Source organism: Pholis gunnellus (assembly GCF_910591455.1).
Source record: "Pholis gunnellus genome assembly, chromosome: 6".
NCBI lineage: Eukaryota > Metazoa > Chordata > Actinopteri > Perciformes > Pholidae > Pholis > Pholis gunnellus.
This window is the reverse complement of record NC_136532.1, coordinates 6,430,399-6,451,668: the sequence shown is the minus strand read 5'-3', so window position 1 is coordinate 6,451,668 and position 21,270 is coordinate 6,430,399. Positions and strand designations below refer to the sequence as shown.

General features: G+C 43.9%; 2 protein-coding genes across 2 annotated transcripts in view; one reads left to right on the top strand and one right to left on the bottom strand.

Annotated features, from left to right (window-relative positions):
* The window catches only part of msh3 (mutS homolog 3 (E. coli)), a 40,748-nt gene extending 23,612 nt beyond the window's left edge, over positions 1–17,136 (bottom strand). Inside the window, exons 1-16 of the mRNA XM_079162016.1 lie at positions 16,947–17,136; positions 16,738–16,858; positions 16,104–16,387; positions 15,447–15,707; positions 14,935–15,051; positions 14,723–14,840; positions 14,470–14,609; positions 13,285–13,451; positions 8,715–8,824; positions 8,319–8,433; positions 7,768–7,852; positions 6,290–6,399; positions 4,645–4,777; positions 2,234–2,421; positions 1,085–1,253; positions 761–825 (exon numbers count right to left, since the gene is read on the bottom strand). Of these exons, the coding sequence (XP_079018142.1) occupies positions 761–825; positions 1,085–1,253; positions 2,234–2,421; positions 4,645–4,777; positions 6,290–6,399; positions 7,768–7,852; positions 8,319–8,433; positions 8,715–8,824; positions 13,285–13,451; positions 14,470–14,609; positions 14,723–14,840; positions 14,935–15,051; positions 15,447–15,707; positions 16,104–16,387; positions 16,738–16,858; positions 16,947–17,072 (2,309 nt within the window). The 5' untranslated portion in view covers positions 17,073–17,136. The remainder of the gene's footprint in view (positions 1–760; positions 826–1,084; positions 1,254–2,233; positions 2,422–4,644; positions 4,778–6,289; positions 6,400–7,767; positions 7,853–8,318; positions 8,434–8,714; positions 8,825–13,284; positions 13,452–14,469; positions 14,610–14,722; positions 14,841–14,934; positions 15,052–15,446; positions 15,708–16,103; positions 16,388–16,737; positions 16,859–16,946) is intronic.
* A 1,004-nt stretch (positions 17,137–18,140) lies between these two features.
* Positions 18,141–20,742, top strand: LOC306696863 (uncharacterized protein). Its single transcript, XM_079160582.1, has 3 exons — positions 18,141–18,457; positions 19,694–19,801; positions 20,387–20,742. Exons 1-3 carry the CDS (start codon positions 18,412–18,414, stop codon positions 20,539–20,541), a joined length of 309 nt encoding a protein of 102 aa, XP_079016708.1. The 5' UTR covers positions 18,141–18,411; the 3' UTR covers positions 20,542–20,742.
* The last annotated feature ends 528 nt before the right edge of the window (positions 20,743–21,270 follow it).

Below are 21,270 nucleotides of genomic sequence, written 5' to 3'. Positions count from 1 at the left end.
TTTGGAGGCCAACCCCAGAAGTCGCACTGGTTCCCTCGACAAAAAGCCGATGGAATTTTTTTGCATTGGATTTTGAATTATTGCAGGAACTGTGGCAAACACATGTTCATGATACACGTTTTGTTCAGCGAGATAATCTTCTCAAATGAACAGCACTTTTAGGATTTTTGAAGCGTGAATTCAAATCAGCAGAAGTAAAAAGCTATCGTTAGGCTATAACAAACCACACCGCGGTGGCATAAGCGCGAGTGCAAACACAACGAGGCTGTGAAGACGGACTAGTCTGCGTGATGACGTTTTGTAGCCACTTGTTAGCAACCACCTTTTTTAAAACCTGGAAAAGCTGAAAATTCAATAGATGGGATTTTACTGACGTATTATAGATATATATATATATATATCTAGTATATAAAAAAGTTAAAATCTCTTAAGCTTGTGTTAACCACAGCCCTTATTTCAAGCATCTAACCAAAAAACCTATTCATAAAACCCATTGACTTCCAGACGAGGGAACCAGAAGTGCAAAACGCTGACTCATTTCTGAGTTTTAGGACTTCCTCTACCACTCTCTCCAGAAAGCATGTTAGATCATTTGATAAAAGTGTAGGTGACTGTGTGTGTGTGTGTGTGTGTGTGTGTGTGTGTGTGTGTGTGTGTGTGTGTGTGTGTGTGTGTGTGTGTGTGTGTGTGTGTGTGTGTGTGTGTGTGTGTGTGTGTGTGTGTGTGTGTGTGTGTGTGTGTCCTGCAGCTGTGAGCTCACCTGCTGATTTTGACCCAGTCAGGTGGAACAGTGGACGACTGCGAGTTCTTCACCTCAATCAGAAACTGAGGGCAGGGGAGGAAGAGGAGGAGGAAGACTTTGATAAATAAGACTGGAGCAGACGGACAAAACAATGCGTCAATCTTGATTAAAACTGACACACAACGATACGAGAAAACGCACGCGCAGACATCGGATCACCGCCGTGACTCACTCCTCTGCCCGTATCAGGCCATCAATCTCCTCCCTCCTGTCTTTCACTCTCAGCCTCAAACACACACACACACACACACACACACACACACACACACACACAGTGGGTACCTCCTGTCCAGAGACGGTGGTGTAGTCCAGCGCCGGGGCCTTCAGCGTCCGTCGGATTTCTTTGCGGTGGTCTTGAATCTGGCTGATGACGGCCTGGATCTGCTCCCTCCTTTCCCGCAGCACCGGGAAGCCGGACAGGTCTGAGAACAGCTCCGTCTTATTTCCTGTCCTACGCAAACACAGAACCGCAGAGTCCGAATGTGACAGCGGCTGGCAACAAATCGTAGTAAACATCAGGGGGACAGACACACAACACAGGACAGCTTCTGAGACAACCTGGTCAACCTACCTGTTCAGGAGCAAAAACCTTTTGGGTATCTTTAGCAAACCGAGATTTTTCAATGTGCGTGTGTGTGTGTGTGTGTAGGTGTGTGTGTGTGTGTGTGTGTGTGTGTGGGTGTGTAGGTGTGTAGGTGTGTAGGTGTGTGTGTGTGTGTGTGTGTGTGTGTGTGTGTGTGTGTGTGTGTGTGTGTGTGTGTGTGTGTGTGTGTGTGTGTGTGTGTGTGTATATATATGGTGGCTCCCGGATCTACAGTATGTTCACGTAAAAATATGCTGCTGCTGCAAGTTCTCCACTTCTTAGTTTTGAGATAATGATAATACATTACTATCACAGCAACTGAATTAGCAACACAGCTTTCCCAAAAACGGTTGTATTCTAAGTCTCCACGGTTACAAAAAAAAATTAAAAATCAATAAATTGATCAACTAAACCATGATCAAATGGAGGCACACTGGTTGGTTCTTAAAATGTGATAATTCGCTGCCTTTCTAAGTCTTATATCATTGCTCATAGAAACTATTTGGGTTCTGGAGTGTTTGAGAAATTGTGGTGGGCACTTTTCATTAGTTGGACATTTTATAGGCTAAACAATGAATCAGTTGATCTAAATAAATAAATAAAAAAATCAATAGTGTAATCTCACTGCATATCTGCCAGAGTGTAAACAACAAAGCAATTTAAATGATGAAATGTTGACTTGATTGACCGCATTCTTTAGTAATAAACAATAACAACCACTCAGACAAAATCTATGACTAAGACATTCTGAGTAAATCTGCTTTAACAATGAATCACCACTTAATCAAGGTGTCCGGATTTTTCGTTACAGTTTTTGCATCCTCCCTCTCGTGCTGCTGGATACTCACTTGGCAGCCCTTTCATTGAGCACCTTGAGGTGGCTGTGAGCGGGAGCCAGCAGGCCAGGAGCGTCCAACAAGAGGTCTCGGAGGAGCGCAGAGCTGATCTGTGACTGGATAGCTGGGAGCAAGGCCTGCAGTTCACTTCCCAGTCGAGAAAGGCCGCTGCTAATGAGGTAAAACTCCTGTGTGGAAGACTGGAACACACAAAGACATGCACGTGACTTGATGAAGCGTAAAGGGTTGAGCAACCGCTGGTTAGGGTGGTGAGGGAAGACGCAATTGATCAGAAGGCGATGGCTGTGTTGTGTTACTGGGGTGTTCTGCAAACCAGCTAGATTAGATCATTAAATCTCATGGCAGCCTAGCTTAAACAGCAACCATCTATCACAGCCAAAACTCTGAGAGACACCACTCATTAGCAGCAGCAGAGTCTGCGAGGCTGCACAACATGGCACCGAGAAAATAAACGCTGCTTTACTGCGTTAAGACGTGGGAATAAATGTCATTTAAATGCAGATACAGGATTTATTCAGAACTTCAGTCGCTGCTATCAGCCTTTACTGATGCCAAACACCACCAAGACAAATGTATTTACATTTATCATCACTTTTAAAGATGAAATATAAAAAAAAAGACCTTTCACATCCCCGATAATATCGTGCACCTATTTAAAAGTATATGCAAAAGAAACTTACAAAAGTGTATTTCTTAGAATTTCTATATCAAAATCCAATCATCCAAACAAAATATGACGTGTGCTTACGTAAGATAGTACTAACCAATGATATGATGACATCTATCCATCAATCTGCAACTTTTAGTGACAAGTGAGGTGTGTGTGTGTGTGTGTGTGGAGCCACAGTCGTCCATGGTTCCCATAGACTGTACTGAAGAAGTGCACGTAGTCACGGTGACATCACCCATTGGTTTGTGGGCTGCAAAATAATTTACTACATTAATATCATGCTGTATTGAAGAAGACTTGAAACTAGCATCTGAGACCATAAACTCATGTTCACAATGTTGACTGAGGTAATAAATCAAGTAAGAAGCAGAGTCATTTTCTCATAGACTATACAATCTGACTTCTTTTTCAACAGGAAGAGTCGCCCCCTGCTGGACATTAGGAAGAATGCAAGTTTAAAGCAGAACAGGAGGTTGCCGAATGGTTGCTCCGTATCACGCTATATTATAAGCCTGCCCACTTTTTAGTGGTCCAATCAAATGCAAATGGTTTGATTTCAATCCCACTTGTAACTGAACAAGAAGCCTAAAACGTTCAGGACAAAGATAATCCACAATAATAGAAACAAAGCTGGCTATAGCAAGATAATGTTTTCTTCAACATCAATGCTAAACATTAAACCCATGATCACTTAAGATAAAGTCAAGTTACTGATTAATCAATGCTGTGCATGAAAATACCTCGTAAGAGGACCGATATCGTAGATTATATTGACTTCAAATTGCCATTGGTGATGTCAAAGTATAGTCGGCAAGTCATGAAAGGTTAATGAGAGTCACACTGACAATGTTTTATGGCATTAATCACATGCTGCTGTTTTAATGGTCCCCCATGTCAGCAGCTCATGTGACGCTCTTTTATGAACCCAAACAGACAGTGACTGGAGACAGTAAGCGTGCCCTTCCTCCCATTATGTCAATGGAGCCGTAGAGACACAGGCCATTACACACAGGCACATTTATCAACATGGGCAAAAAGACAATTAAGGCTCCCTCTGTGTGTGTGTGTGTGTGTGTGTGTGTGTGTGTGTGTGTGTGTGTGTGTGTGTGTGTGTGTGTGTGTGTGTGTGTGTGTGTGTGTGTGTGTGTGTGTGTGTGTGTGTGTGTGTGTGTGTGTGTGTGCAGTGACATTTAATTGTTTTCTTTTAACAATGTATGAAGGAGTCAGAAAGTTGAACATGAGCTCAGACCAGAGGCTCTCTCTCATCTCCATGCAACACACACACACACACACACACACACACACACACACACACACACACACACAGGTGGGATGGAGCCTAGTTCTGACATTTCAAAGATGGGTCCAATGGGAAATGAGATTCTGTCAGACAATCAGCAAAGTGCCACTGAGGCAAATAATCCCTGTTGTTTAATCAAGAAGCACGCCATCAAACAGAGAGCAAATTGTTTTGGTTTTCATTTTTATGCAAAACAGCAAGAAATAGCTTTTTTTTTTCTGCCGTTTTGCAGTTTTGACCATTTGTTTTGCAGCAGTTTTCGCCTGTCACTACACCCACAGATCTCAGCTGAGGATGGTGAGTGAAGTGTTATCATAACTGACAGAATGATTACCAGTTCTACAAAAATAAGACCAGGGATGTGGAAACAAAACAACAAAAGATATCATCCGAAGGGCATGAGTGTGTACTTTCTTTTATATTGCTTTTTACCTTTTTGTGGTATATGCTGCAGATGCCTCTCTCCAGGTCGGGCAAATGCGACAACAGGGATTTGACGGAATTCAAAGTGAGCGAGTGCGACTCAAGGATCTCCTGCACAGCATCCTGCCTCTCTGAGATAGACCTGTGGGGTTCACCAAAGAAAAGGGAAAGAAAGAAAAGAAAGACTTTCAGAAAGTAGACGGGAACGACGGAAGGCAAAAGCGTCAAAGAGATCAAAAATCTGCAATCTGCAAAATACATTATTTTTTTTCGGAGAGCTGAATCGGACTTGATTGAAAGGCGCAGTGCCTTTTAAACTTAGAGCTGCTTAGAGAACTGCCAAATTAGTTCATTCAGAAATCCTGTGATGTGCGGAGGTTTGCCAGTCGCCTGCACAACGTTAAGTCATCCAGCTATAAAAGGAGAGTGATTACATTGTTATCTATATTATGTATTTTTCCACATTCGTTTTCAGTATCTTTAGGTTTCTGGTGATAAATACTGTTGGATCTGGATTTCTGCAGTATTAAAATGTGCGTATTAGTTGAAAGTAGCTCAACCTTGGCAATATTTTAGTATTTCTTTAACAAAACATGGAAAGTAAGAGCATAAAGTGTTAAAAACCTGTAAACTGCTGACTAAATGGACTGAAAAAAGCAGAGGAAGTCAAGCTTTGTAATGTAATAAAATGGACATCGAACTAGCACTCTAACATGACTGTACATGTGTGAGTGTGTGAGTGTGTGAGAGTGTGTGTGTGTCATGTGCTGCTGCACCGTGTGTCTTGGAATTAATGTGCCTGCGTGTAATCTGGATTTTGTTTGACGTTGAAATTCTGTAGAGCAGCTATCTGTATAATCTGAGAGCAGTGCCCAATCTGCGGCTATAATCCCTGCACTGTGGGAGGGAGAGGGCCACACACACACACACACACACAAACAATCAATAATATGGATAATACAATAACACTGCAGAGAGAACTGGGACAGTACTGCAATAATATAACAGAGGCTGTTTGTAGCAGAGGTGCTGTGAGTCAGCTGCAGCATTTTTATTTAGAAAGGAACACTTTATATGTGTGTTTTGTTTTTCACCTTGCAGTGTTTCTGGAAAAGAGAAACAACTGCTGGGTGAAAAAATAAGTAAGTATTCACATTATGGGCGCTGTCTTGCATCGTCTCGCACAACACTCTGGACATATTTACATTGACATTTAAGTCGACACGTGAAATCAAACATGAGAACAATAAACAGTCAAGTGATTTTATCAAAATAAAAAGGTTAGTTGCTACAAGTTTGTATTATTTCTGATCTTGACAAGGTATTTAATCGTTCATATCACATATTCCCATGTGAACTTCTGCTTTCCGTCCTTCTGAGACAATTTTTTTCAGCTTGAAAAATAATAAATAAATTCAAGTAATAAGGGAATCTTTCCCCGACCCACATGACGTGAAAGCGGCGTAAGCGCAGCCCGAGACTCTTGATTCAGGGCAAAGAAGTGGTTCTGTGATCCAGATAGCCTCACAGAGCAAACTGTAATTGAGCGGCGCTGTAAAACTGAATGACATAACCCGGAGAAGGGAGCCAGATCAGTTCTGCTCAGCACCGACTGCAGCGCTTCATCAGAGGCCAGAGGGTGTCCTGTACTCACCGCGGGTCTGTGAGGGGCCGGCTCGCCCACTTCCTCATCAGTCTCCTCCCAAATGGAGTGCGAGTGTGATCCAACGCCCACAGCAGACTGCCCCTCACGCCGCCATCTGTCTATCATGGAGAGAACGCACACAAAACACAGCTTACATCATTTGAGTCCGCTGAATTTTCAGAAAGAAGAAAAAAAAGAAAGAAAAAAAACCCTGATGATGTAATGAATGTACGCGCTGAGCAGGGGATGGAGGCCACAAGCAGTCAGGTGAGGAGGTTTGAACTGAGCCTGAACCTCCATGTGTGACAAACATGCCACGGCAGCAGCGGAGTCGTGCTGAACCTTTGAGCCGTCGCCCACGCGAGCCTGACTAGTCACTGAGCATTTTCTTGCGATCGGAGAAATGACAGTTTAACTCACCCATTAAATTCTTTCACAGTCCGCTGTGCAACCATGACTGCAAAAGTGATTTCAGCAAGATGCACAAACCTAACCTGGACAGGTTTGACACACGTGTGAGACGGTATTTGCACTGGGAAGGTGACTATCTACCTGGTGAGCCGAATGACATCTGTAGCCGGGCTGCTGTCAACACTTTGGTGCTAAAAGCTCCCTAAAATAAGAGAATAAAGCAGGTCTGTCTACTCTTTTGTTTTGTTTTTACAGATATGAATGTAAAAACTCCCAACTGACCTGACTTGACAGCAAAGTCATTCAAATTAGACAATAAAAAAAAACCAAGGGTCAAACGCCATAGGCGCGCTTCTTTCTGTCTTAATGCCGACATCAGTATGCTAACATGCTCACAACTACGACGCTAACATGCTTATGTAGAGCAGGTGTAATGTTTACCGTGTTCACCATCTTAATTTAGCACGTTAGCATGCACCTGCCATTCCAGCTGAACCATGTATGCAACGATGAAGGTCCTTTAGACCGGAAGCTAAAAATAAAGTGTGCATTGATGTAATTGTGCGAGTATCGATTCTATCAGCAAGTTAGCATGCTAACATTTTCTCACTAGCACGAAAACATCAAGTGCAGCTGAGGCTGATGGGAGCGTTAGTTTCTCAAAGTATTGGACAAAGCGATACTTTAACACGGTGATGGTGCGAGATGGAAAGCGATAAGGGGACATGAATGTTACACACCAAATTTCACAGCAATGCGTCCAATAGTTGTTGAGATGTTTCATTTAAAACCACAAACGTCCACTTGATGGTGGTTTAAAAGAACAATGTTCAAACGCAACGTGACTTTAGTGAACAGGACTGAGAGACCTTAAAGACATGCAACTGACTGACAGGTTGCTTGTGAAGACCTGTCACATGACTTCCCTTCACACACACTTGAGACTTTTCCTCAAAAGACTTCGGATGTAACACGATTTCTTGCCACCAGGAGAAAGTGCAGATGTTTCCGTTTAGCCACGCCCCTTCATTACGCTTGACCAGTTGCCATGACTGCCAGCTGAGGGCTGCCGTTACCTGATTGTTGAGGATCTCCAGGTTCCTGAGGGTGGCGGCGCTGAGGTTCATACCCTCCGACTCACAGGACAGACGTCGGAATGAGCTGCACATGAGCACAACATCATAACACACATCATAATCTAAATACAGCTGCAGAATTAAGTGATCATCGTATCGATTAGGAAGAGGAGAAAAAATGTGACGACTTTAATGATTAAACTGAAGTGAGACAGAAAACTGTTCATGTAAATGTTGAGGTCACCTCAAAGTGTTTTTTTACTTGGTGAAAAGCTACACTTTAAAGCACTACAAGTCTACATTAAGCTGTAAAATACATTGTGGTTAACATATAAGGAGTAAAACCCCATGTTGTTCCAGGATTAGGGCTGCAGGTAATGGTTATTTTCCCTAGCTATCAATTTACTGTTTATCTTTTTAAAAATTGCAGCTTAGTCTATGAAATGGCAAAACATTGCACAAAAACAAGACCCAACCTCCCAGAGGCCAAGGTGACGTCTTCAAATGTCTTGTTCAACTAAAAGTTGAAGTTGCTGGGTGTGTGTTTGTACCTTTCGCTCCTGAGAACTCTTTCCAAGTTGAATTCTTGGAGGTACTGGATGAGCGGCCCCAGACAGCAGATCACTTGGCTCTCCAAGGACGCTACACTCGACAGTGAGCGAGAGCCTGGAGGACACAGACGCACAAACACACCACACTTCTTCACAGATAAACTACAGCCATGAGTCACGGGCCACACACACACACCTCGGACGCATCCAGCGTGCTCCGGCTCAACAGCACTCTCCGTCTCAATGAAAGTGTGTGTGTGTGTGTGTGTGTGTGTGTGTGTGTGTGTGTGTGTGTGTGTGTGTGTGTGTGTGTGTGTGTGTGTGTGTGTGTTAGTAACCGAAGGGAAATAAAAGATTGGGAGCCAAAGAGGCACGCGGTGACACAGAGGAACACACCTTTCTCCGGGGCGTGGCAGTAGAACTCGGTGGCTGTGTTCATAGCGGAGGCAAACTCAAACTGAGCGCTGTCCCTCCTCTCAACTCTCACTCGGTCATCAGCCTGAGCGCTGGAGGGGGAAAACAACATGACAGCATTGATTCAGGAGGTCAGTGACGCTTGTGACTGCGCGGACAGACAAACAAAGGAAACACGACGTCCCATATCAGATCTTTTTCCTGACTGAGAGAAAGAAAAATTAGACACAGCAACAGCCCTGCGTGTTCTGTCCTTTTGTTCAACTAGACTCTATGGACACACACACACACACACACACACACACACACACACACACACACACACACACACACACACACACACACACACACACACACACACTTTCCCTGCATCTCCCCGTTGCTCCATCGCATCTCCCTATCGCTCCATTCACTCGCTCGGCGTCGCTGCTTTCAAGGACTCGTTTGCTTTGTCCGCTCTGTTGTTGCCAGGGCAACCAAGGCAAACACGTGGCTCTGGAGCATTTTTTCTTTCTTCCGTTTCCTAATGCTGATACACACACACGCACACGCACACACACAGAAGAATCATCATCTCTCCCTTCAGTCATTGGTCAGACTGACAGCAAAGACTGTATGAACGTGATCAATAGAGCGCATATTGTGCCAGCCGCTCAAATGCGACCATTAATCATTTAACCAGTCGATTCAACCATATTATGAGGTTTACCAGAACAGCCACAATCGCTGGTATTGATCCGGGGAGAGAGGCATGCAGTGTGGCATTTCTGCAGGACCCAGCATTGTGAACCTGGGTTTAGGAAGTCTCAGTCTGGTTTGAGGTTGACAGGAAACTACAATGCTGGACTCCGGTTCAGGTTTAGGTTCCGGTAACCAGCGTGCAGATAGTTTTGGTTTCAGTTGATTTCCACTAATACAATGAAGGTGAATGTATTTTGTTTGTATTATTGCTGCTCACTGCAATGAAATGACATTGTACAGAAAAAGACTCGACAGTCACATTGGGAGCTAAACGCTATTGTCAGCAAGCCAGCATGCTCACAATGACGACGCTAGCACGCTAATGTTTAGCAGGTGTATGCAGCATGCTAACGTTTGCTAATTAGCACTAAACGCAGAGCACAGCCGAGTCTGACGGCAATGCCAGTTCTGCTGATATTTGGTCAGTTTTGTACATAATGATGGCGCTAGAGGAAAAGTAAAGAGGATCACCAGCGTGATAAGGATTCGTCCTCTGGGGATCATGAACGCCTGTGCAAAAATTGCATGGCAATCCATCCCATTACTGTTGAGATATTTCAGTCCGAACCGAATTAAATTCCATTTACCTCCATTGTATTGGGAGGGACAACAGATAACGTAGACATCTGGGCAAACAAAAGTAAAAACCACCTCCACGTCTAGAGACGCCACTTAAAGGATAAGTGAGAAAATGTTACTTGGGTTTAGTTCTTCACTGCAGATGTGACCCCCAACCCTCAGAGCACTGTGATGGTGATAATCAATCAAAAGCAGGGAAGGTTAGAGGTTAAGTCGGAGATGTTGCCACCCAGAGAGCAGAGGTTAATGTGCACAGCAGATTAAGGTGCTCAATTAGTATCTATGGCTGTAGGGCGAATACAAAGCACTGAGGGTGTCCTTTAAACGTTCACACACACACTCATAAAATACATGGGGTGTGTGTGTGTGTGTGTGTGTGTGTGTGTATCTATCCTGACACATGACTACTGTCCTTGCACCCAGGACGTAATATTAACTTTCAAGAGCGTCAGTCACCGACTTAAAATCTTTGGAAAAGCGAGATTTGTGTTGACAGCCTCTGTGGCTCTAATCCCCGTCACTGCTCTGATCCTGACTCCAGGCTGTGGATGAGTAAAGCAACCAATGCCGCACCTAGCTGCCACCGAGGGACTCATTACCCGCCGCACCACGGACACACACACACACACACACACACACACACACACACACACACACCCCGTTGCCAGGGGGCCCGCCCCGTCAGCCCCGACCCCAGAGACACGGTGGCGAACGTTTTAAACGCTCACCTGGGTGGCTGTTTCTTTAACATTTTACTAATGGGTTGGAGTGATATCACTGTGATGTTAACATGTATCCATAAAAACATCCAATATCAGAGTAATTTACACATTTCAAGTGTAATTCCTTTCAGTCTGATGAATCTGATGAATGATTAAGAAGCAGAAGAAAAAAATGAATCACCGAGAAAAACATCTTGGGAAGTCGCCAGTGCTAGTGACAGAGCTGTCTGAGCTGCAGATGAAGCTGCCATGTATTTGTATGAAACAGGCGGCAAATTGAGGAGAGTCTCGTCTCCGATGTGCACGACGCTAGAGAGCAGTGCTGCTCAAACACAATAATTGGGCTGGCCTTTACAGGTCCATCTCCGCTATAATCATTCAACACGGACGGCTGAGAAAGAAAGCAACGGGGTAGAGGGAGAGAGAGAGAGATAGAAAGGAATGAATGCAAATGAACCAAATGTTCCTGAATTCCATTTAAAAACGGGGGGGGGGGGGGGGGGGGGGTAGCAACTGGAATATAAAAAGAAAGGTAATGAGAACTGTGCACCTTCACAGAGACAAAAAAGAGGCAGAGAGAAGCAGACATCCTTCCCGTTTATCAAAACATCTAATCGAATCCACTCCACTCCCTCCCCAGTTTCATTTTCGGAGCATCATGCAACCGCAGGCAGCCTCCAGAGGAGCCGGTCCCCACTGGTGTGAACATGCTGGGTGCAGACTGTCGGCGGAGAACGAGACGAATGGCGGCACGATGGGAGGCAACAGGTTTCTGGAATACATCAGTCCAACAGTCACAGCCGCTGAACAAAAGGACAAGCTGTTGAGCTCTTCTTTTTTTTGGGGGGGGGGGGTTGTGTGGTTCACACAGCGGCCTGCGCACATTAAAAGGAAGTCATGCTCATATAATCCGTGTGCTTAAAGGACAGGTTCACAATATTTCAACACATGGTCATAGAGCTTTCCTATTAAGTGGCAGTGGAAGAATTGTAACAGAATGAGATTTCGTATGAAAAAGGCTGCAACTTGGAAAGATATCCACTTGATTTGAGTAATTATGACTGCTGAAGCCTCGTGTTATCTTCATCTTTTGCACAGAACTGTAGATTGTGTCCCCCATCACTGACATTGAAAGCACATTAAAAAAATGATATATTAAAAGGCCAATATGAAGAGGAAAAATGATTACAGCAGACCTGTTTAAATGTTCAGATTTGAGCTTTCTGACATGCTGCATTGTCCTGCTGGAAGTAGCCATCAGAAGATGGGTACACTGTGGTCATAAAGGGATGGACTAAGGCACCCAAAGTGTGCCAAGAAAATATCCCCCACACCATTACACCACCAGCCTGAGCCGTCGATACAAGGGAGGATGGATCCATGCTTTCATGTTGTTTACGCCAAATTCTGACCCGACCATCTGAATGTCGCAGCTGAAAATCGAGACTCATCAGGCCAGGCAACGCTTTTCCAATCTTCTTTTGTCCAATGTTGGTGAGCCTGTGTGAATTGTAGCCTCAGTTTCCTGTTGTTAGCTGACAGGAGTGGCACCCGGTGTGGTCTTCTGCTGCTGTAGCCCGTCTGCTTCAAGGTTCCACGTGTTGTGTGCTCAGAGATGGCGTTCTGCACCTTGGTTGTAACGAGTTGGTTATTTGAGTTACTGTTGCCTTTCTATCATCTCCAACCACTCTGCCCATTCTCCTCTGACATCAACGAGGCATTTTCGTCCACACAACTGCCGCTCACTGGATATTGTCTCTTTTTCGGACCATTCTCTGTAAACCCTAGAGATGGTTGTGCGTGAAAATCCCAGTAGTCTTTGAAATAGTCAGACCAGCCCGTCTGGCACCAACAACCCATGCCACGTTCAAAGTCACTTAAATCTCCTTTCTTCCCCATTCTGATGCTCGCTTTGAACTTCAGCAAGTCGTCTTCACCACGTCTAGACGCCTAAATGCATTGAGTTGCTGCCATGCGATTGGCTGATTAGCTATTTGTGTTAACAATTGAACAGGTGTGCCTAATAAAGTGGCCGGTGAGCGTATATCTATAAAGTTTGCTCCATCCGACTTCCCAGCAGCTGAAGTTTGGAAATAAAGCAACAGACTTTATTTCTTTGGTCCCGAGTAAAAAGCTCTAAAGCCTCACAAAGACATTTATCAACACTAGAGCCTGCTGGGGCCTCCAGACAACTTTTATTAACTTTTTTTACTCAGTACTTTAAACATTTGAACAATGGAATAAACTTCATACATTGTCTTACAAATATCTTTCTTTATAAAAACAAATACCATAAAAACATCCGTCAGTCGATGGACTTTTAAATTAACTGAGCCCTGGTTGGACTCCCTTTAGCGCTGCAATGTGTGTGTATGTGTGTGTGTGTGTGTGTGTGTGTAGCGCGGGGGGGCAAAAAAGACCAAATCCCACAAACACACCTTCATAAACGCACAGATGAGCATATAGTAAATGTGCGCAGGCTGCCCCCTAGTGCCCTGACAGCAGATTACCTGGCATTGGCGATGCTCTGTATGAGTCTGTGGGTCTGTTCTGAGAGGTCAGAGGGCACCAGGATCTCCACGGGGTTAATCTTTAGGACGCGACCTTCCAGCTCAGAGCGAGACTGACCGTCAGGGAAGCAGTCCAGCAACACGTCCCCAGTGCTGGGCTGAACCGCCTGCACACACAAACACATGCGTCAAACTAGTGTCCACATTGAAGAAAACAAATGTCAACTAAGACAAATGAGAAATTGTAATAATCAAGAACGAGTCATTATTCCTTTACCAACAGCTGTGGCCTGCATTAGCTTGTATTTAATTACTCCAGCATCCCTTTAGTCTCCATATTAGGGCTGCTTTATACAGAGAATAATATAATACTATTCTGTTATTCAGTGATATTGTTTCTGGAATAATACATTTAGATAATCTTAAAGCAAAAAGAGGAATATCTGTTTATGGCTAATTCAGTGGATTCAAGGGACGGGATATAAAGTCATCACATGAATCTGAAAGACCTGAGATGCTAAAGGGAGAGTCAAATAATGGTATGAACAGAGTCTGCTGACATCTTTTTTTTATTGCCTCACAGTGTGAATCTTATTGTAAATCACCCAATCATTCCCCATAGATGAGATTATGGGACCTCATTAACTACAGGGTGAGAAAACAGAGATGACATTCTAATAAACGGGTAATTAACAACTAATGACATCAAAATACACAGCGTACCACGTTCTAGATGAGCAGTGGAAATAGTAAAAGAACATAAACGTTTTGTTTTGTCTTATTGTTTGTGGTTGTCTTTATTTATCTATTTATTTATTTATTTACTCTTAGTCTTATTGTTGCTATCAATTCATACATACATAATTACTCCACTTTATTTAATGAGGGTGGGGAATTAGGGACTGGTTTTGAATTAATTACTATATAGTTAGTTGCTAATTATTATTATTATTATTATTATTTCCTTTTTTAAGATATAAGGGCTACCGGGTTTAAGTATGTCTTGTCTGCCTTTGTTTTATAATGTATTCCAAAATCCCTAATAAAAAAAATATTCAGGTAAAATTAAAAAAAACTAAAGTAAAAAAACAACACAATGTTGTCACCTGAGATGTGATCTTGTTTTTGTTTTCACATAAACTACAAATACGTATGCTGTTGTGAATTAGTACCCATCACACTCACCACCATCCCCACGGTGAGCTGCTTCTTCGGTTTGTCCCAGTTCTCGCTGATACACAGCAGGAAGCTTTCAGGAGGGTCTGACACCACGTCACCACCGCCCCCCTCCTCCACATCGCCCAGTCTACAGACCGGGTTCACATCTCAGGAAGGCTGTCAAGGCTTTTGACATGCAGAGATAAGAAGCTGTTTTAAAAAAGGACACACACACACACACACACACACGCACACATATATTTAGGGTCCAGAAGGATACCCTCTCCCACCAGAGTGGACTTGGTGTACAGAGCACTCAGCTGACGAGAGAACAGAGCGTTCCTATTGGCCCCCGAGGCCTTGATCGCGGACGTCTCCGTCTGCTTAACCACGCCAACCTAAAATCAAAGACAATAACGTCCAGATCAGTGACACGATTAACAGCTTCTGAACACAAGCAAAGAGAGAGAGAGAGAGAGATGTATTTCATACCTTGTGTCCGTGGGACACCAGCCGTCTGACGTGAACAAACAAACGGTGCGTGGGGATGCTGCACGTCATGAAGTTATGATCCAGGTGACAGACGATATTCAGCTCCTTCGCAGCGATCTGTTCTCTCACACACACACACACACACACACACACACACACACAAAGATGACGTCTGTCAACAGGAAGTCTTTCCCTCCTCAAAATTCCAGTGTATTTCTATCATGCTCTCTAATTTTACTACTGAAAGTTACATTTTTTGGATCTGTGTATTGATAATTCAGTAATCAGACAAAATAAATAGTTTCATCCACTATGAGGATTTATAATAGAGAAATAAAATGCAGGACATGTGTGAAGGCCTCTAACAGCAAGTTACCAAAATAATGACATCAACACTCCTTTACACATTTTCACTATGAAGATATCCACCAACTGCGACACAACAACACATATGACATGTGCTGGATTGATACTGTTGACTTCCTTCCACAGAAGCTCCCTCAGTTAATCACCTCTGCATCCTCCCCAAAGAACCTGTACTTGTATCCACACTCCACAGCCAGCAAGACGTCCTTATGCTGCTGTTTCAGCGCGATGACCTGCTGTTCCAGGGGAGTGTACGCGCTCTTCGAGCGTCTGGAGGGGTTGCCGGAGTCGGACGGAGGACTCGGCTCTGCACTTTTTCCTCCTCCTCCTCCTCCTCCTCCTCCTCCTCCTCCTCCTCCTCCTCCTCCTCCTCCTCCTAACTTAGCAAACTGAGACAAGCAGAACGCCTGCAACAGAAAAAAATATGCATAGAAAATCATTTCAGCAGCAACAGTTTCCCACTTAAAGCGTTAAGTTCTTCCTTTCCCACTAATACATGAGAGAAAAGAAACGGGTTCGATCACTTCATCTTTTGTTCTGTGATCTCTGCGGCCCAACAAACAAGGGAAACAAACAAATAAATAAAGCTCCCTTTAAATGTGTTTTTCGACAAGAGTGGGGCCGCAGTATTTACAGACAATGGGCCTACAGTTCCTCAAACAGGTCACTGGCGGTTCTACAGGGATCTCCTACGTCCTTGTCCTCCTCTAAAAAGGTCAGAGGTCAGAGACGGCTGCTGCCTTGCTGATGGACTCTATCGTAGGACAAAAAGGCCTCTGAGGGAACATTTATATATTGGGTACCTGTTTTGCAGCAGCCGTCCCTGAACTCTCCTTTTCTTTGACCTCCTCATCCTCATCCTCAAGCTCCTCCTCTGGCTGTTTAAGGCTGCTGTCATCGCTGCGTTGATCTGTTGCTTCCCGGGGAGGGCCAGCGCCGCCTCCTCTGTCACGGATCGTACTGCTACCAGAACCACCCGTCTTCTGTTCGTCCCTCTGAGCGACACCGGGCTCGGCCGAGCAGGTGAAGCCTTTCAGCTTCTCCAAGGTGGAGGAGCAGAGGCTGCCGGCGGCCCCTCGGCTCCTCTCTGGGGTGAGAGTTGGGAATAAAAGGCTTATAAACCAGTATAAGAGAATACCAAATGTCAATATTTTACTCATAGGTATTACCTGGATTCACCATTAGTTGCCATTAGTTGGTCAGACTAACATTGTGTCAAATCAGATAAAACTCCACTTTTCTTATGTTCTAAGCAGTTCAAATGCATCATGATCAGCTCCAAACTACACACATTACCAGGAGGATGTATTACTGCACATGCTGTTTGATGAAATGTGATGCTGTTAGAAGCTGGGAATGGGTGAGCGCGTGGGGGGGGACATGTGTGACAGTTAAGAAGGATCGAGTGGATGTTGTGTTTGAGGTGCACACAGTCACCTTTAGTGATCTGGCAGGGTGCTGGCTCACAGTCCAAATCCTCCACCGGCTGGTCTTGGACACAAAGCTTGGCTCGTTTTGTTGACAATCCCAAATCACTACGATCAGGGGAGAGTTTCTTCTGCAGGACAAAAGCAGTTGAGGTTCGGTAATTAGCATTAAGTGAGGTATAAGTGACCTGAGCATGTACTCGATGAAGCACGCCTCACCTTGCGTCTTGAAAGCTGGTGCCGAGCAGGATTCTGGTTAACGGAGGCGCCGCTGCTGCTCGGACCTCCGAAGTACCTGCTGATGGAGGTCTGAGTGGTGCAGGGCTTTTTAGCGGACTTCGGCATGTTCTCGTTTGCTCTTACATTGTAAAGATGGCTAATGGTGTGCAGAAATCCGTGCAAACGCGAAGCTAAACAGCGCAGTCGGCGGCTTTGGCTGCTCCGGCTTTTCAAAACATAGCGGCGCATGTGCTGAGATCACGCGGGCGCGTACATGACGCAGCTAGAGTCAAGCCAATCACAGCATTAGAAGGTTTCCGGTTGGATTTGTTTTTCAAACTTAAGCCACTATTCTAAATATTGTGGTGGAAATATATACAGTATATGGTCACACCTGGATCTGACATAAGCAACGTTTTTCTTGATTGCATTTGAGCTATTTTTGTAATTGTCTGAGAGTTTGAGTACGAGTTTATTATTATAGAGTCTATGTGATCTACTGCAGATGAAAACAATTAAACGTCATAGATTATAACTACTTTAACTCTTGGCACGTCATCTCGGAAAAATGTGTACATTATTTCCGGTCTCATTATAAATGAAACTGAGCCAGTGGTTTCACATCTGCATTTCTAGACCTAATTAAACTGCTCCATCTAGACAAGAAAACTATTACAATGATATAGATCCTTGTAAAAAAAATAACGGATAGTGACTTATATAAATGATAATTATGATACAATTATGATAAAATCTGAAGATTTCAAAATATAACACCAGCCTGATGAGTTTGAGACAAAATTATCTTTCCTATACGAGAGACTATAGTAAGACTTTTTCTGAGCAGTCAATATCAAATGTAAATAATGTTTGCCTATTTGATCACTCCATATACTAACCTGATCTTTTGCACCACGTCAACCTGGCGACGCGCTCTGCTAAACAGAGTCAGCAACTATCACTTTGTGTCAATGTTTTTTCCACTTGGCTTTATCTTCTCTATTTCAGTACCACATGTCTGCTGTGTTTTTGATGAGCATTTTTTTCCGAGAGCTTGATGTGTTGCGTTGAAGGAAGTGTTGATAATCTATTTTGAGAACCACAAGAAGGATGTGAAAGTGCCTCTTTCGAGACAAGAAGTGACAGAAATAAAAGCTTTGGTGGATGTGAAAAGTTACCACATAAATACAATATTCAAATGTTTCTACTGTGAGAGATGATCTCATATAACAGCATTAAGTTCTTATCTTTTTTCATTAAAAAAAAGTGCATGACTGTCTCAGGGATAATGAGGTCACGTTAGGGGTGACGGTATTCAGGTCACTTTGGGAGGAGCTTTGTGAGGAAAATGCAAATGTTCAAGCTCTGAAAGAAGACAGAAGAAGTTGGGCTGAAAGCGGAAAGGCTTCTCTCCAGTTCTGCCCTCACTTGGCCGGTAAACAATCTGTTTTCCTCCGCGTTCACGATGCAGCTTTATGGAGCTCTGGTGCTGTTTATGACGCTATCTGCAGGTAAGAACAGCTTTCCTATGTGTATCGACTGAATATTGTAACAATGAAAAAGAAGGAAATGCTGGGATTTTTAATTACAAAATCTGAAAAGAAAGTTGTGTAGGAAGGTAAAAACGTATTGACTATGAGATGGTTGACACCACTGTTATGTTTGTCCACTAAGTATAGTCTACAGCAGGGGTCCCCAAACTTTTTCCTGTGAGGGCCACATCACTGAACATATCGTTTGACCTAGGGCCCGATTATGGGGGGGGTGCTACGCGCAGGTGAGCGACTGTTGCATCGTGCGCGCGGATCGGGGCGGAACACCGCCGTGCGCGATAAAGAGAGCAGGGGAATTGAAAACGCGCGACCATGTAGTGACAGACATGACATGCCGGCGTGTAAATAAATTAAGCACAAGTACTCGTCCTTCAAACTCCCGTCTCTCTGCTTCTTCTTCGTCTACTCTTCTACTTCTACAGGGTGCACGCATGACAGCTCTCATCTCGTTCGCCCCCTGGTGGTTGGCTGATTCAGGAAGCGTTTGATTTGATATGTAGCAGAGCACGTATTTTAAACGTCAATATCGCAGACGATCGTGCTCATTTAATCGTGGCAGCCAAAATCGTGATCGCGATTAAAATTCGATTAATTGTGCAGACTGAAAAAAAAATCATAATGCGTCTCTGGTATTGTTCAGGGGGCCGGACCAAATGTGGAGGCGGGCCGCATCCGGCCCGCGGGCCGTAGTTTGGCGACCACTGGTCTACAGCCAGCAGCTGGTAAGATAATAGGAAAAGACAGAAAGGAAAACATCATATCTTATCTTATATCATATGGTGGTTCATTTCTTGCAAAGTGTAAACAGATTTTTTTTTTATTGTGGTTATGTGGTCAAACTGTCTCTTGCGCTGAGGCAGTGACTTTCTTAGTCTTCACTGGTTCCTCATGGTGGCAAAAAGACGGCAAGAAAAGGAAATCCATTACCCAATAAGAGCGCGTGGTCAGTAGGTCACCAGGCCGCTCTGTCTGGGCTTCATCGGTCTGACGAGAACTCTTGTTACATCTCCCTCCGCTCATTGTTTTTCTTCTTGGCTATTTATGCAAAATGAAGCGATCACACACTTGCTGCAAAACACCCACAACATAACATAAACTGTGTGAAAACTGTTAAAAAAAATGTAATTACAGAAGAAAAAGTGATGTGTAATATGTGCCATGTCTTGACCTGATGTGTTGTGTCTCCGTGTACAGCATGTGGATTAAGATGCTACACATGCACAGCCGCCGACCCTCACTCCTGCACGGACACCAAATCTTGTTCTGTCATCTTCAACCGTTGTTTCTCTCTCAGAGTACAAGGTCAGTTGTTCCTCCACATTTCTCTGGCTAATATTGCGCACACCAAACATCAAACAGCTGGTGTACAACAACAGGTTGCTGTACTGAATGCCTGGCGGCCATTATTTATTCATATATTTTTTTCTTTTTTCTTCTTTTTATTGTTATTGTTTATTTTGCAGGGCCAATGGCCAATTGATAGCTAAAAGCTCCTTTTCATCTGTAGTCCCTGGGGGAGGCCACATATGAGCTGAATCAAAACCTTAGACTTTTAAAAAAGCTCACAATAAACACAATAAAACACCAATCAATAAACTGAAAAACGACAGAAAAATGAACAACCAACCCGACATAAACAGAAGAACCAGACTAGATACCCAGCAGGGAGCCCACTATCAGCATACCAGTAGCCTTAACAACAGACAGTTCATCAGGACATTTCCAACCAGACGGTGTCTCTCAGCTCAGTGACGACAGAGCTGATTGTTCAGACACCATTTGAAATGTCTGAAAGAAGTGCCCTCTCCACATCCCTTATTTGCATTCATACCCATCATATGTTTTGTGAACTGGTTTTTCTGAGAGTTTCCCATTTGTGTTTTGCAGGTTATAACATGGTTACCAAGGGCTGCCAAACCAGCTTAGTGTGCACAGGTTCCATGGCTTGCTGTGAGGGGAACTTGTGTAACAGTGCCACACCAACTGGTCCCAGTGTCATCCTCCTGCTGGTGTCCTTGGCCATGATCACGCTCTCTCTCTGAAGCTCTGCGGTTTAGTTTGTTGTCAATGCAGCGCTTTTTTTTTCTTTCTAATTGTAAACTGCAAAAACATGTTTCTACGTGAGTGAGACGATCTTTCATTTAAATGTCTAACTTGTGCGACATTTAGTCTTAAAAGTCTGACTTGTGTGTGTGCAGCTTTTGTGTGTGTTTGTTGTTGAGTTAACAATAAAATTCTCTCACCCCTCCAGATTTCGAAACCTTTCCAATATTCAGCCTAATTTTAAACTTAAATGTACATCTTTTTTTTCTCAAGCACATGCTTTTTACAAAACACCTGCTCAGGACGCCATCACTCCGCTCGGGTTATTACACAAATTAGGTGAAACCTTTGCCCAGTTGGTGGCGCTAGAGGAGAAGTCAGAGAATCACCAAAGTACTTTTGATTCATCCTCTGGTGACCACGATAAGCACTTGTAAACAATGGCAATCCATCACACAGTTGACGAAATATTTGACTCAAATCAAAAACTCATGGTGGCACTAGAGAGGAAGAGCCAGAGGTTCATCAGAGTCGTTGGCAGACATCATCTGGGGAACACGAATGTCTGTACAAAATGATTTTGTAATCCAATAGTTGATGCGATATTTCACTCTGGACCAGAAGTGGTGGACCCATGATCAACATTGCAGGTAGGTTTTAGCATGGGCATGGCTCTGTACAGGTGTGAGACACTTCAACACTTCCACTTAAGCATTTCAAAGGCACAC

What these genes read in the sequence shown, in the direction of transcription:
- LOC306696863 (XM_079160582.1), top strand. Translation starts at nt 18,412, where the DNA reads ATGCAGCTTTATGGAGCTCTGGTGCTGTTTATGACGCTATCTGCAG. An exon ending in GTTTATGACGCTATCTGCAG is followed by an intron (nt 18,458 to 19,693) that starts GTAAGAACAGCT and finishes CTCCGTGTACAG; the next exon opens with CATGTGGATTAAGATGCTAC. An exon ending in TTTCTCTCTCAGAGTACAAG is followed by an intron (nt 19,802 to 20,386) that starts GTCAGTTGTTCC and finishes TGTGTTTTGCAG; the next exon opens with GTTATAACATGGTTACCAAG.